The 16,933-nt window shown below is 37.2% G+C and overlaps 1 protein-coding gene across 5 annotated transcripts in view; it reads right to left on the reverse strand.

The window, feature by feature from the left end:
- The window catches only part of itsn2b (intersectin 2b), a 34,252-nt gene that overhangs the window by 11,977 nt on the left and 5,342 nt on the right, over window positions 1–16,933 (reverse strand). For all 5 annotated transcript variants that reach the window (XM_079633960.1, XM_079633958.1, XM_079633959.1 and 2 more), the window contains exons 2-17: window positions 11,564–11,639; window positions 9,271–9,363; window positions 9,076–9,139; window positions 8,819–8,985; window positions 7,866–8,072; window positions 7,237–7,333; window positions 6,993–7,135; window positions 5,061–5,124; window positions 4,534–4,671; window positions 4,300–4,403; window positions 3,626–3,888; window positions 3,345–3,494; window positions 2,283–2,423; window positions 2,005–2,092; window positions 1,639–1,778; window positions 17–153 (exon numbers count right to left, since the gene is read on the reverse strand). In XM_079633960.1, the coding sequence (XP_079490086.1) occupies window positions 17–153; window positions 1,639–1,778; window positions 2,005–2,092; window positions 2,283–2,423; window positions 3,345–3,494; window positions 3,626–3,888; window positions 4,300–4,403; window positions 4,534–4,671; window positions 5,061–5,124; window positions 6,993–7,135; window positions 7,237–7,333; window positions 7,866–8,072; window positions 8,819–8,985; window positions 9,076–9,139; window positions 9,271–9,363; window positions 11,564–11,570 (2,003 nt within the window). In that variant the 5' untranslated portion in view covers window positions 11,571–11,639. The remainder of the gene's footprint in view (window positions 1–16; window positions 154–1,638; window positions 1,779–2,004; window positions 2,093–2,282; window positions 2,424–3,344; window positions 3,495–3,625; window positions 3,889–4,299; window positions 4,404–4,533; window positions 4,672–5,060; window positions 5,125–6,992; window positions 7,136–7,236; window positions 7,334–7,865; window positions 8,073–8,818; window positions 8,986–9,075; window positions 9,140–9,270; window positions 9,364–11,563; window positions 11,640–16,933) is intronic.

Here is a 16,933-nt window from a genome sequence, read left to right on the forward strand (position 1 = left end):
GGAAATAATTTCTTACTTTTGCTCATCCTCTTCTCTTCTCTTCTTTTCCAGTTCCTCCTGCTTGCGTTTCTTTAGCTCTCGAATCTTTTCTTCCTTAATGTTGCGAAGTTTTTCCAAAGCAGACTCTTGCATCCTCTGGCTCTCTCGGAGATCCTGATAAACAAACCACAAGATTATAACACACTGAACTCAATTCAGACACAATTTGTGTAACAGAGAGCCAAAAAGTCCTTTATTAAAATGAAATCAAAACTTAACACTGGTACCAGGTTTCATATTTTTGTATTCATAATCTATAATAAAAACTAGATGTTTTTTTTACGGAAATTACATTCCCTTTTTGCTGACGTCATTTAGACCATAAAATAATTTTAACCAATAACCAAATAGTTATTTTGGCTCTTGCATACATGTCTGGCTCCATTCTGGTATGCAATTTCTAATTTTCATGGTCCAATTTAATTTTTTCCAATTCAAATTTCCAATTTAATTTTTTAATATCCTGTTTCAATCAGAAGTACGTTACAATTAAAATATTCAAGGGGGATTTGACATGGATTCACACTGACTTTAAAGCCAGAATTTACTCCAAAACAGGGTTATATATATATATTGTTTCCTAAAACTAAAACTAAATCCATAAAAAAAACATTTCTGTTACAAAAACTAATTAGTTAAAATAAAATAAATATAAAAGAGAGAAACTTATTTCAGCTAGTTGTCAATGAAATATTTCTCATTCTCATTTAGTTGAACTTTTAATGTACTAAAAAAGTAAAACTGAAATAACATCACTAAAAACTATACAAACATTAAAAAAAAAAAAAAAAAATTACTACAAAAAAATAAAAACAAATGGAAAAGAGCAAAATATTAACTAAATCTTTAGTAGTATCTCAAGGATACTAAAATGACAAACGGACACTTAATAAATATTACTAGTCCTAATGTACACAATTCATAAAAATATTTCTCTACCTCTGCAATGACTTCAAATATAACCAAGATCACATTGACAGAAAACATTGTTAATCATATAACATGTTTCTATTCAGTTTGATTCTGATGTATAAAAACCCAACACACATTATTTCCGTTTCACTAAGAAATGAGTCGCAATATGGAAGTTAAACACATTACAAATGGAAATTTATATTGACTGTAATACATGCCTAATCATTCGTGCAGTAAAGAACCAATAGTAATGATCTAAAGGTGAAGCTGCTACAGTAAGAATGAGCAGGAGGAGGGAAAAAGAGATATGCAACCTTCAGAAGGAAGAAGAGATTGCTGAGGCAACTCAGTAAAGAGAGCAGGCCTTTAAGCATGCAGTCATCCATTTCTTCAAACTGCAGCGAAAGCCAGGGAGAGACAGACAAGTAGACAGACAGACAGAAAAGCTCTACAGCTAGTGATAAAGACACAGGGACAAAAGCATAGGGGTTATTCGCATTAGTGTCATCAGTAGCAGTCTAAATGCTGTTAGCACTGACTATAGAAATGCTAAATCGCTAAAGCTGGGGAATTATATATTTTTACAAGTTAAAATCTCCTGTGGTTTAATCAGTTTTGTTCTGTTCTGATTGGTTCACATGAATGTGTTAATCATGGCTGAGTGATATTACGGTAATAGATTACCTGGATTTCTTTCTTATACTGATCCATGTCTGCTAATTTTACTGCAGTCTCTTTCTCCAAAGTATTAAGCTGTTCTTTAAGCTTTCGACAGGTAAGATCCTTCTCTTCCATATTCCTCTGTAAAGTCTTTACTGTTGCAGCTGCAACATGGAGGAAAAAAACAGCAGAACCATTTTAAACAAATTGTTGATGCTCTTATAATTACAGGGAACAAGGTTAATGTTTTTTTTTTAAACAATTCAACAACATTCATGCAAGTAATTTTTATCTTACACAATTCCAGATGCGTGTATCACAATTCATTATTTATTTTTAAATAGCAATGATTGGGGGAAAAAACTCTTATGATTGGCCAATGTATCTTACTAGGGAGGTTGTTGAGACTCAGGCTGCGTAGTCTGTCACTGAGTTTTAGCTGTTCTGTGGTTGACTGTCCCAACTTTCTCTTAAATTCCTGGCGGTGGACAAAAAAAAGAAAAAAAAAGTAAGTTGTAATGATTACCTCTATGCTCTTCTAAGGCAGCCTACATCTAAAATGTAGTTATATTAAGAAACAATAAAGATTTTAGAGTAAATTAATTAACAGAGATCATTTTTAATGAATATATGAAGAGTGTGTGCTGGTATGGATGCAGCAGTCAGACCTCTAACTGTTTCTGCAGAGTGTTGATTTCAATGATGCAGGAGTCTCTTTTCTGGTTAATAATTTCCAGCTCATTTTTATGGATTCTCTTTTTGCCTTGAGCATCTCGGAGCTTGTCAGAGATTTGTATCTGCTTGTTGCCCTAAAAAGAAAAAGGGACAAAAATCTCTTTATCAAGCATTCTGTCCATTTTCCATATTATTAAAGGAGAACTCCGGTGCAAAATGAACCTTTGGTCTAATTACACATTGTTACCTAGTCAACCGTTATCTGAGATTTGTTTTCATGATTATCGAATGTAAATAGTTTTATCTCTAAAAACAGTTTAGCCTATAACGCTAGTATAACGCTAGTATATGGGACATTGAGTAATGACAAATAAAAATCGCTTGTTAATACCACTAACAAGGCTCAAAATAGCCCCACACTAACACGGTAGCATAATGAGGGTCCCTACATGCAAACCGAAGCATTGAGAACTTTGACAGTGTCCAGACAGTTTAATAAGAAGATATTTTATACATACAGTCAACTTCGTGAATATAGGCAGAAGCCATCTTTGAAAAACAGACTCTATCAGTCGATCTACGAACCGCCGATCCAAATGCGCTGAACTGTGTAGAATCTCATATGGTCCAGCGCATTTGGATCGGTGGTTCGCAGATCGATTGATAGAGTCATTGATAGAGTCTGTTTTTCAAAGAGTTTTCACAGTTTTCAATGCTTCGGTTTGCATGTAGGGACCCTCATTATGCTACCGTGTTAGTGTGGGGCTATTTTGAGCCTTGTTAGTGGTATTAACAAGCGATTTTTATTTGTCATTACTCAATGCCCCATATACTAGCGTCATACTAGCGTTATAGGCTAAACTGTATTTAGAGATAAAACTATTTACATTCGATAATCATGAAAACAAATCTCAGATAACGGTTGACTAGGTAACAATGTGTAATTAGACCAAAGGTTCATTTTGCACCGGAGTTCTCCTTTAAGTAATTGTGCACAGTAGAAATAGTGTTATTAAATTTAAAGTCTAGCTGAAATCTCATCCCTAAAGCCTCACCACAGCCTCCAGCTCCATCTCCAGACTCCTTTTCTTGGCTCGGAGCTTGATGATCTCCTCCTGCTCCTCACTCTTCTGGTTTTGGAGCTCCTGCTTTCTCCTCTTCTCCCACTCAATCTGTTGTTGACGCTCCAGCTCCTTCTTGGCTGCCTGTGAGGACCATCACAGAGTAGTGGTCAGTAAAAACTCAGTTTTTTTATTTCTATAGATTACTGAAACATATTTTGAGAAATGTACATTTGGTCTGAACCTGACGCATTTTCACAAGGCCACCCCCTCACCTCCTTCCTCTCCAGCTCTCTGAGTCTCTCCTCCTCCCTCTGTCTCTCCAACTCTCTCTGTCGCTCCAGTCTGAGCTCCTCCTCCCTCTTCCTCTTCAGCTCCAGCTCTCGTGCCTCCCTATCTCTTCTCTCTTGCTCCTCTCTGGCCTTCTGTGCCCTCCTCTCCTCCTCCCTGCGCTGCTGCTCCAGCAGGGCCAGTCGGCGCTTCTCCAGCTCAGCATTTCCCATCTCCATATTTTTCTTAAACTTATCTTCAAAAGTCACTAGATACACACAACACACATTTAAATTATTAAAGTGAACTGGAATGTACAAACTTTCCACTGTTTATAAACAACACTTATGCCTTTTTTGTTTGGTAATTAATAATGCTATTTTTACATTTTATTGTGGGTTAAGTGTCAAAATAATATGCAAGGAAGGGAGGGCTACTACATGCTTAAAGTAAGTAGGATGTAAAATCACACCCAGTAATGAGCATAATTCAATATTTAGGAAATTTAAACTAACTGATTGCATATCCTTCAAAAATCAAACAACATTATACAATTGGTGTGCCTAATTAGAAGACGTCTGTTTTGAAATACGTTGTGCAAAAGCGGGAGGATTTTTTGTAAAAGAAGCGAGTCATAGATATTTGTATTATGTAATAACGGTGTGGTGTAAAGCCGTACAATTGTTCCTTGATTTCTGTGGAGGCTCAGATTCATAGAGGTCCTCAGCCAGAGTTGCGTAAATCGAGGGAGTGGTTCCATTCAGAGAGTCACCTAGCTTACCCCTAAAGGTTCATATGTGTATGGAGAAAGAACATGGTTAAAACAGCTTAAGCAATTCATGCATTCATGACCAAAGCTTTGTATATAATAAAGTTTTCAGCCAATAGCAGATTACAATCCTTTCAGCGGTACCTCAGTGACGGGGGCACCAAGTCTGAAGGAAGTGCCATAGGCAGCGCCTGTCCCATTTTTGCCATGTCTACCAGATGCATAGCAAGAATAAACTCATCAGCCTTCAGTTTGCCATCCTTATCCACATCAGCCAGATTCCTGACAACAACAAAAAACACACACACAAAACATATCATTAAATCAAAAGAGCATGTAATAAATCTGTAACAATCTGAAATTTGTTAACTTTTAAATGATTTTTTCACAAAAAAAAAAAAACAAATGCTGACAATATCTGTTAATATATATATATATATTTGAAAACAATAAAAGCTTTTTCAAAAGTGGACTTTTAATCCCACCTTTCAAAATATTAGGCCTGTAAAAAAATGTGCATGTCACATGCTTATATTGCATGCAACAACTCTTGAACATAGGGCAAAAAAAAAAAAAATATATATATATGTGTGTGTGTGTATATTCCAATGATTTAAAGTGAGATTTGTAAAAAATGCTTCATGGAAATACTGGGGAATGAAAACACCTACCAGATGGCAGCTAGCTGAGTCTGAGTAAGCAATGTTGTAGCCATTGCAGTTCTAACTTGAGGACCTGCAGAAAAAAGATTAAAGAAAGAATATCTTAATTACCATATTCATAGACATACGTCTCTGCTTAAAGGGATACTTCACCTATTAGCATTAAGCTTTGTATCAGTAGAAACCTGGTAGTATTTTCGAATGACATGCTTCATGCCCTCATGTCCTCCTGAGACGAGAGATTTATGTATTTTCTGTCTGAAAAAAATCCTCAGATGATGCAAAAATCGTCATTTTGCGTCATCGGAGGCTAAAAACTACAGTCAGTAGTAGGAGCTAGTTCCACATGTTTTCAACCCGCCCAAATTGGGTGGGATCTCACTCACAGAATGTAAAAATAGTAGAAATCTTTTTTTTCTAAAGCTAAGCTAACAGGCTCTTGCTCTGTGGAGAAAGCTGAGTAGTAGGGGTGACCAGACATCCTCTTTTCCCGGACATGTCCGGCCGGGATTGCCCGGGCTCTTCCTCCCGACTGCCAAGCAGGTCTCACTCCTCCGCTGCAGCAGCTGCTCCGGCCGCCTCCTGCTCCCCACCATCCGCAACTGCTCCCCGCACACCAGACCTCGAGATCACCCAAAATGTCCGGGACTCTGCTCCTGCTTTCCACAGTCGCCATTTACTACGCCTACATTATTACATTATTTGACACTAACACGTACGTGCCAGCTTTGCAGGTCCTGCATTCTGCTTCACGCGATCCCGACCGATACGAAAACACGGGAATTTTCTTAGCAATGCTAAAACGCACATCAACCGATCACTTGTTTAGCGTTCATGTAAACTACATTCAGATTCACTAATCGGAATGAATTCAGTCTGATTGAAACAAAAGGTGTGGGGGTGAAAAGTGGACGATGGAGGAACAAGAGGGGGCCGGAGCAGCCGCTACAGCAGAGGAGCGAGACCCGCCCAGCGGTCAGGAGGAAGAGCCCGGGCAGAGCTGGAGAGGACTAACTGTTCACGGAGATTTACGATAAAACAGCGTCTTTTCAGTTTCGAGTCAACTAGTAGCCTAGTTGTATAATTTCTTCCGATACTGCCCTCTGTAACCGGTAAGCGTGGCTTGGGAGTGGCCTCGTAGGGCAGAGAAGCAAGTGTATTCTGGGAGTTGTTGTCTTTTCTCAGTCTAGAAGGCACCAACTTCTAAATAATTTCACATTTCTACTACATACATGACCCAATTTAAATACACATTAATATTTCCAGCGGTGAAGTATCCCCCTTTAACTTAAACAAATCCCTTCTATTCACCGTTTTAGAAACTGTCTTTTGTTATAGTTTTTTTTTTTACAACCAGCTAGTTGATACTGTTGCAGTACTAATATAACTGGTCTGTTTAGCTGATGGATATTCGTAATGTGACAACACTGGAATCCACTTAAAACACCAACATGTTGCCACATCTAGAAACTGTTCACACACATCTTCATAAATGACGTGTAACAAAACAGCTTGCCCCTGAGATGTAGGCAGTGGGATTAAACTTGATGCCATGAACTTGTGAAAACAACCCCACAAAGTCATGCTTTACCCACTTCCACATTCCTGAAATTCTCTAGATGTGTCTTTGTTATGAGGTATGCAAGTGATACTCTCATGTGCTATGCATATGAGCCACATGGGTGTGGATTGTCATTTTACAGCACTACTACCGCAGCTCAGCTGAAGTCTCTACATCAGGTAAATTCATCAGATTATTAAAGTAATCACAGTGGCATTTCAAATGTTTTGTAGCCAGGCATCAGTAAAAGAATCTACAGTAATTTAGTAGAAGCTGAACTATCCCTTTGGCAATTCTTTGCACACCAGTAAGACAACTGACCATTTTTTTCACCCATTATTGATTTGATGATTCTTTGAAAATAATTTACAAAGAAATACCTGTTAGATAACCGATCATTTGCTTGTCCAGGCTGTTAAACTGCTGCCTGTATTTGAGCCGTGATGCCTGTGGGACGGCCCAATCAGAAGGGCCGCCCTTAGGAGAGTTGCTGGCCAACGATAAGGAGGGGGAAGAGTTTGAGCTGTAGACATAAGTACACAAGTCACTTTGTGTGCAGAGAGTTGTATATACACATTAAATGGATTATAAATAGACTTAAGTCCATGTGTGGAAGTTCCTGACCTGCTCGAGCCCAGGTCCAGCAAAGATGGGGTCTTGTTCATTGGAATGGTGGAGAAGCCCAGTGGAGAAGAGGAAAATGAACTTGACAGCGGGAGAGCTACGGGAAAAAAACAACAACACACACACACACACATCTGTAAGAAAAATGTAGCCTGTGACTCTTTTTAAAATCTACCAGAACAGAGTGTACAAGCCATTAATAAAAGAATATATAATGCAATTCAAAATACTGCAATATTTTGTGAACAAAATCAGTATATGCCACAAAGTCGTAATTATGAGACTGTTTATGCATTAAGAATTTCTTGGTAAATCTACATATAGCTCATTCTTATAGGTACAAGCAAAGCTAGTCATGACTCATGACACAGGAGCACTGAAGCAGAATAAATGCTGAGTTCAGTAAGAGCAAAGAGAGAGATCAGTGTAATTTCACCTTTAGCACACTGAACACTCACAGAGGTTATTGGCTTTACAGCATTCACAATGACACACCATATATGGATATATACACTACTAAAGTTTGGGGCCTGTTACATTTTTTAATGTTTTTGTAAGAGTCTCTTATGTTCTCCAAAACTGCATTTATTTGATCAAAAAACACTTTAAAATGTTACAGCGTTTCTTACTGGAGGTGAGTGAGATGGGGGTCTGATGTAGAATGGCAATAGGTCCATTAGGCAGGGCTGGAGTGCTGATGGTGGGAATCACTGGCATCGACAGACCTGTGCCCATCATGGGAGTCATGCCTGGCATGGGGCTCATAGTGGTCATTGGTATAGGGGTCAGAATGGGCATGTTGGGCATCATGGGTACATTTGGCATAGTTCCCATTCCTGAAAAGGCACAAAGGACAACGTTAAACAGACATAACACAACAAAATGTGATACATTCCTTTAATAAAGAGCTTGAGAAGTTTTCAAACCATTCATTCTTATAGCAAGACCTCACTAATTTAACTCTAGCAAAATCTAGTTTTTACAAGCACTGAATTCAGGAGCTACTTCTCAAATCTCACAAGTTGTAGACATGTTTCTCTAGTACACGTTGAAGGTCGTGGTTATAGCCATCTGTTCCACATTACAACTCAACTGAATCTTGTGGCCATCAAGCTGTGCACCTGCTGTCATAAAAAGGACTTTCATGAGGAATTAGGTTTTCCCCGCAAATGGGGAAATATCTTTCTACACTTGTAGCATTGCTTAAATCTAAAATTAAAAACAGTCATAACTTAGCATTAAACAGGCTTTTGTTATTGTGCCTTTAAGACTTGAATGACCTCTACATAAATGACCTCAATAGAATGCAGGCCAGGTTGCTGAACACTGAATATTGATGTTTGAACAGCATTCATGTGTCACTGCAGACAGTCATGGTAATAGAAGAAAAAAATGTTTGGCCTGTTTTGTTTTGTGGTACTGAGTAAAGATAACAATTAGATTAACATAAATAATCTGTAATTACAACAATAAACGGTGTAAGAATGCAGATTTTCATTTATGTTACAGTGCAAGAGTGTTATAATCCCAATGCCCTCTCAGATCATTGCTCTGCTAGTAATAGTGTAGTTTGGCAGCGCACCGAGAGATGTTGCTGGCATGGTTGGAGCTGGCACAGGTGGCTGCTTCATGATGATAGGCAGAGCTGTAGGAAGATTCTGTCCCTGTAGTTTCATCTTGATCAGCTTCATGGCTATAGAAAACTCCAGCCGGTCCATCCTACCATCTTTTTTCATATCAGCCAGGGTCCTGGCACACACAAAAAAAACAGGCAAGCCATCAAAGCGAGGTTTTATACATTTACTTTAAAACATATTGTGCATGGTCAAGATTTCTCACCAGATCTCAGCTAGCACAGACTGAGGAAGCCCAGATTGAAGGAAGAAGTTTCGTGCCTTCTCCCCTATACACATAAATTAATAGTTTTGGAAAATAAATGAATATGCAAGTAACATTTAAGCTTGTAAATAAAATGTATCCTTTATATAAAAAAGTTTAGCATTTTAACACAAGCAAAGGTTCCCAAGCACATACCTGTAACGAAGCCCTGCACTGGCGAGAGGGAGTCAAACTTCTGATCATGTTTGTCCCTCTCCTCTGGGGTTATAGCCCAAATACTCCGACCACCTTAAAGAAAAGTAGACACAAAAAGAATGAGGTATATGTGTGTGTGAGAGAGAAGAGAGAATTAAACTACTAGTAATGCAGGCAACACCAATGTGATGCTGCTGACAGATTCAGTACTCTAGTATCAGCAAGAACATTTACATGCACAATACAGTTAGATTTTGCAGTCAGGTTGTTTGAATGACAAATTATTACTTTAGTCAGACTGAAATTGAACTTTTAAAGTGGATGTAAATCCCTCTGATATTTATTGAAATTGCAGAGTTAAATAAAATAGTCATAACACACTTTTAAGTTCGAAAACATACACACTCAACAAATACTCCATTTAAGTGTTTTTCAAGCTTAAATACAATGAGCAAGCTTGAATATAATAATAACGAATTATAAATGCATTCTATTGAAATGTCATTCCATGTGATTTTGTCTTCTTTTTTCTAAAAGTAGTATGCATTTGCACATTTCTGTAAGCAGTCACATATATTCCATTTAAACTATTTTGTAAACGTTTATTAAACAAACAAAAAAACAAAAACAAAAAACTTTCTATGCTTTACAAAATAACCCTTAACCAATCACACTAATGTATTATAAAAAATACTAGTGAGCTGTCATTTTAAAGCTGCATTCCGTTAGCCTGGTTCTACCAAATTTTATTTGTACAGAGAGTCTGGCCTCTCTCCATTGACAAGCGTTAACTTCCTTGAAGGCGGGTACTCTGGCAGATCCAATAGTTTTTTAAACTTCAACAGAGTCACTCTGGATCTGCCATAACCAATCGCTAACGTTTGGTGGTGACGTATGACGACTCAAACTAGCGCACAGCGGTTCGCTGATTGGACCTGCAAAAAAATTGATCGGTGAAAACCCAAGAATATACCACAATCCCAGACCTAGTACTGAAGGAAAATGAAAATTGAGCAGAAGTACGTAGGAGGTCGGAGCCAGGCTAGCATTCCGTAACTTTTTTGGGTTAAAAATTAGCCAAAATAAGTTTGAGCAAGTACATAACCAGCCAGTGTTCAAAACTATCTGCTTGCCTTAGCTCGATTCTAAACGGTAAGCTTGTAATAATGTTTTTAATTCCAGTGGTACTGGTGGATTTCCACTGGAAATTCGAGCATGTCTTTGCGTCATTACGTCACATCTGTACACATAAAGAAGGTGTCTCGGCTAGTGAAAAAAAAAGAGACTGCACATTTTCCTCAAAACATTGGATTCATCCGCACTGTGCCGTGCCGAGGCACAACCCACGTAAAGTTGATAACTCCATGAAAAAATGCAATTGCAGATTTCGAACAGAGATGGCGACAAAGAAGAAAAACTACAGACTGCAGATTTAAATGACAAAATGAAAAGGAAGTGACATCATTTGACTTTTCAGAGGAGCCAAGTTCAAAAGTTGGCAAGTTTTACTGTCACTTTACATTCACATTTTGATTCGTCATACATAAATCACTCTATCACATAACATAGAAAGAAAGATTCATTTTTTCTACCAACGAGTCATTGTAGACTCTTGATTGCTAAAGATAACAGGAAGAACAGCAGCCATTTTGGACTGAAACTGTCTGAATATTCTAACAAATAATTTAAGGATTTTATCTTGAGATAGCAAAAAATAAATTCTGATAGGCCATTTCATAATAGATAGACCATAATCATAGAGAAATGTACTTTAAAACAACCATTCTCAAATGGAACTGGCAGGCATGTCGAAGAATGACTCATGAACGAAACTTTAATAAACAACATCCCTTGAAAGATTTACTGGGTGATCCGGTCCTGCTACTCAAATGTCTAAATGCACTGAGAAAAAAAGATTTAAAATGTATATAAAAAATATAAAAAAATAAAAAATTCAGTTATTAAATAAACAAAATCAATTAGCAATGACGTGACAGTTTCACAGATGGGCCGCAGAGCGGACGGTCAGACCCGCTGGTGTGTGTTATCATGCTGCAGTGTCAAAGCAGTGTAACTCCTGCTATACTGATGCACACACTGCAAATATGAACGAAACATGATAAATAGGAAAGACTCATGTTCTAGTGCCATTATGGGGCTAAAGGTCTCACTCACACACACACACACACGCACACACACACACACACACGCACACACACACACACACACACACACACACACACACACGCGCACACACAAAAACGCACACACACACACAAAGCAGAGCTCTTACCATTCATGGCTGCAGGTGGCAGGGATATGAGGAGAGCGGTCCTGATCTCCTCGTCTCAGCTGGCTAGCTCAGTCATCTGCACCACACACACACACACACAGAGAGAAAGAAGAAATGTCCACCCATTAATAATGCAGGCAGGGGAGTGCAGGGCTGTCGCTATCTCCATCCTGCACTCTTAGACTGAAAGAGAGAGAAGAGGATGTGTGAAGGAGAGAGGAAGGGTGAGAGGGAGGGGATGCGAGCTCCAAACTCCCCATACAAATGCTTTCAACAGAATAATGCTCTATGTGCAGTATCTTAATAAACAATGACACTTTTATTACACCATTTATTATGACTGACTGCATCACTATCCTCCTAATGACATTAGAAACTTATTTCAAAGGCTATCCAGTTCATGCTGGAAGAGTAATGAGAGTCATACTTTGGGAAATAATAATAATTCCTCTCAGAAATAAGAGTTTAAGAAGGTTAATGTATGAAGATGCTCAAAACCAAATCAAAACACCTTAAGCCATAGTCCTAATGAAATGCCCTATAGGTTTATCCCTGTAAACCTCACGTTGTTTGTTAACTCAACCATGCAAATTTTCTAAATAAATGTGGTTCTTCTAATAAATGTCAGTAGTGGGAGTCTGCCAACTCACAAATCAATTAGTCTGACATTATCTCTGCACACCGCACACACACGTACACACACAAAACAAGCACTAAGCCACCATATTTACAGATCGAGTTGGCCAATGGCTGATAATTATATTATATAGGACAGATTTGGGTCTATAAAGACCAGAACTGACATGATGGACGATAATATACATCTATATACACATAAAAATACAGATATAGGTATAGATATTATTTACATATACAAACACATAGGCCTACATAACACAATATTAAAATCATTTATATATCATGTGTACACTACCATTGAAAATTTCAAATAGGCTAAATGCATGTTGTTGTTTTTTTAACTTATTATTAATAAATAAAAATCGTGGAAAAAAAAAATAGTATCACGGTTTCAAAATATTAAAATATTAAGCAGCACTTAATCAGCATATTATAATTATTTCTGAAGGATCATGTGACACTAGTGACTGGAGCAATTAAGTTGAAAATTCAGCTTTGCCATCACATTAAATTACATTTAAAAAAATTAGGCTATAAAATAATATTTTAACAATATTAAAAATTATACTGTATTTTTGATCAAATAAATGCAGCTTTGCTGTGCATAAGTGACTGGTTTCAAACACATTTAAAAAATCGTACCGACCCCAAACTTCTGAACAGCAATGTATAGCTATATGCATATTTAGCTACATGTATATTTGTTAGAATGCTAAAAGAGCTGTCCCCATATCCCTGAGAAACACATCTGACTGGGGGCAGGAAGACATGATGATGCAGCCTACACAAGACTGCCCTACCACAGAGTCAACTATAGTCACTCAGAACACCCACTTTATGAACATTTTACACACCCCTATTATCCAATCCAAAATGTCCAAACATCAGCCTGGCTAATATATAGAATTACTTATCACTACTAATCATGACACTCCTTTAACACACTAGTTGTATATCAGAGCTGTCAGATTTTGAAAACCAATCATGAAAGCAGAATCCGTATACAAGCGCTAATAACAGTGAGAAAGTTGCTGACAGGATATAATATGTGGCAGTAACGTGGTAGCGCTGTGAGAGCAGGTCTATAGAGGAAGAGAATGTGGTTAGACAGGACAAGCTTCCAGAAGACTGCTCGGATGGGGCATGCTTGTCAGTTGTGTCATATCACTCGTTTTTCTCTCACTCTCTCCCTATATGACACACTGGCAGTGATCGCAGTAGTTTCTTTTTGGACAGATTGAGTGATTTTTTTAATCTATATTTTCATGATGCAAATCTCTGCTAATGCTTGGTATGATGGAAATGGTATATATAGATATAGGCTAGTCTTTAGTTAGTTTGGGGTCTGCAAGTTACATTTTTTGTTTTTAATAATCATCTTATGCTCACCAAGGCTGCATTTATTTGATCGAAAATACAGTAAAAAAAAAACACTATATTGTTTTCTATTTTAATATATTTTAAAATGTATTCTGTTCCTGTGATGGCAAAACTGAATTTTCAACATCATTACTCCAGTCTTACTCTTCAGTGTCACATGATCCCTCAGAAATCATTCTAATGTGCTGAATTGAAGCTCAACAAACATTTCTTATTATTATCAATGTTTAAAACAAATGTGCTGCTTTATATTTTTGTGGAAACCGTGCTAATTATTTTTGGATGAATAAAAAGTTTTTAAAGACACATTTATTTGAAATAGAATCTGCTTGTAAAGGAAACCATACCAAACCACTGTGTTTGTGAGTGCGTCAAGAGACCAATAGTATTTTATTGAGACTTTGCATGTGATTTGCAACTGGGGAAATTTTGCATAACCTGATTTATAGCAAATATCCAATATCCAGCTCATAATGGAAATAAAACATTTTCCTTGTCAATAATTGGTTACTGTGTGAACTCTTCGGAAATATTGAATCACAGACAAAGCACAATGTCATTTTGTCATTCTACCTTCCTTCACTCCCTTTATATTAATGACGTGCATGATGTGAGAGATGCAAATATAGACTGTGAGGTCATTGCTGGCCATGTCCTACCACCTCCTGCCTCCACCCTGTGTGTGAATTAACAACCACAAAGGAACGAAGGAAGTGGGAGGAAAGCAAAAACGAAACAGGATGTCAAGAGATCACAAACAATGTACAAACGCTCTGGGCCCACAGTCTTGTGGTCAGCGTGGACATTAAGCCACAATAATACAAACAACTAACCAGGCTTGCGTGTCAGACCTTTTTACTTTTGTGTTTGCAGAAGAATTCTCAGTTCTCTGAAAATGAAAGCATTGATTGTATTTTTGATCTTTGATCATGAAAAAAAAACCCATACCTGGCAAAATTATCAGAGATGCTGAGGGTGGTTGGTACTGATTTAATTTCCCTAAACAGTTCATTTATATTTGTATTAATTGATTAATTTCAAAATAAATATTTTTATGCTGTGAAGCTTTAAAGCTTTTTTTAGATCAACCTTCTATAATGCCAGTAAATCACTCGCATATGTGAACAAATTTCACATAACTAAAATTATTTTTTAATTAGTCACAGGCAAGTGAAATCGTACAATTTACTTGTCATTAGCTGAGTTAGCACAGTCAATTAAATTATATCTGTGGCTGTGCTAAACTTATTTTTTGCCTCTGAACTTTACCATGAATGCTATCGATATTGATACCATGGGGAAAACTGCCATTTATAATAATAATTTTTGGTTAATTTTGTTGTAATAGTTTACACAGCACAAGGAGGCTTTATTTGAATCGTTGAACTACATTTACAAAAAATACAAGTAAACAGTCAGTAACAAAATAAGAACAAATAGCCTAAACAAATTGCAAATAATAGCACATATATATTAAAAACAATAGAATAAAGTGCCAAATGAAATAAACACAGCTTTAAGTTTTTCAGGTGGGTCTAACAGTAGTATTCAGGTATGAAATAGGCCTACAACAGAAATAAAAATAATCAAATGCGTAGAAGGTCATGCAGGTGACGTCAGTGAAGCATGAACAAACAGACACACAGCTGTCAAGGAACATACGGTACACACTGTACATAATCCTATCCAACCTACTGAAACATCAGGGCTCAACAAATGGACTGCATTTATGGACTGCATTTATAGCGCTTTCACAGACCCAATGGCCACCAAAGCCCAAAGCGCTTTACATTTTGCCTCACATTCACACACCGACGGCGGTGTCACCCATGCAAGGCGCCATCCAGCTCGTCGGGAGCAGCTGGGGTTAGGTGTCTTGCTCATGGACACCTCGACACTTGGTCTAGTGGAACCTGGGATTGAACCACCAACCATCCGGTTTGTGGACAACCTACATGAACCACATCAACAACAAGATTGACATTTTTACCTGCCTTTTAATTTCCCTGGTTGTACTACATTAAATTATTAAAAACCAGTGTTATTTTAGTATTATAATTATTATTTATAATTATTAAACAGCTTTCATTTATTTTTTCAGTTTCAATTTAATTTCCGTTTGTTTAGTAATTTTGCTATGAGTTTTTTATATATTTCGATTTAGCTTTTATTTATTTTTATTTCCGTTTTAGTTATTCAACTTATTTTATTTCAGTTAGCCTAGTTGCCAAGGCAACATTTCTAATTTGTAAGTTAAGTTTTTCATCTAATTGCCTATTTAATTTCAGGAGCCTCTCCCACTCTGCGTCCAGCGCTCGCGTCTCTCCGCGCGTCTCTCTCGGCTCAAATAAGTTTGTGAGACGGCGGCATCTCGACTATATTTTTAATTAACAAATAATTTGTTAACAGTCTTCGTTAACAATAACAGCACTCTTTTAGCAACATTGTATGTATAAGAATAAAATATATTTAAATTTTTTCCATTAACAGTTCATATACTTATGTCATACATACGTACGGTACGATGCAAAAATTGTTAATTTATCATTTTATAATTTATCACTTTTTCGGGACTGATGCTTTCAATATCAGAAATCATTCTCACAATTTCAACAAATCCTCAACTATGCTGGACAGCTACAGTAGATAACTTTAGCTTGATGACTTGGAATATTGGTAAGTTAGCTAAAAAAATAAAAGCAAAATTAAACAGTTATTACTGACCTCAATTGCCCCGTTAAACTCAGATGGTGAAAAAGTTCGTCAAAAATAAATCACACTCATTTAATTTCATAGGCTTTTTGAAGGCATGAGCTAGGGGTGGGAAATATTAACAAAATCTTATTATATGCTCATATGCTCTCAATGTCAGATGCTCTCAATGTCAGATGCACAAAAGTTAGTTCATGCGTTCAGGACCTCAAGGCAAGATTATTGTAATGCTCTACTGGGTGGTTGCCCTGCACGCTTAATAAACAAACCTCCAGCTGGTCCAAAATGCAGCAGCTAGCCTACATAGTGTACTTACTAGAACCAGCAAGAATGACCATATTAGCCCAGTTCCGTCAACACTGCATTGGCTCCCTATTAAACATCGCATACATTTTAATATCTTGCTAATTACTTACGAAACTCTAAACGTTTAGCTCCTCAGAACTTGAGCACGATTTTAATGGATTTTAGTCCTTCACGTTTATAGCGGTCTCAAAATTCAGTTGATAATACCTCAAATATCAAAATCGACAGTTGGTGGTAGAACCCTTTACTATCTAACACTGAAACTCTGGAACATTTTTCCTAGCATTGTTCAGGAGCCAGACACACTCTGTCAGTATAAATCTATATTAAAAA

The sequence above is a fragment of the Phoxinus phoxinus genome, assembly GCF_949152265.1.
Source record: "Phoxinus phoxinus genome assembly, chromosome: 13".
Classification (NCBI taxonomy): domain Eukaryota; kingdom Metazoa; phylum Chordata; class Actinopteri; order Cypriniformes; family Leuciscidae; genus Phoxinus; species Phoxinus phoxinus.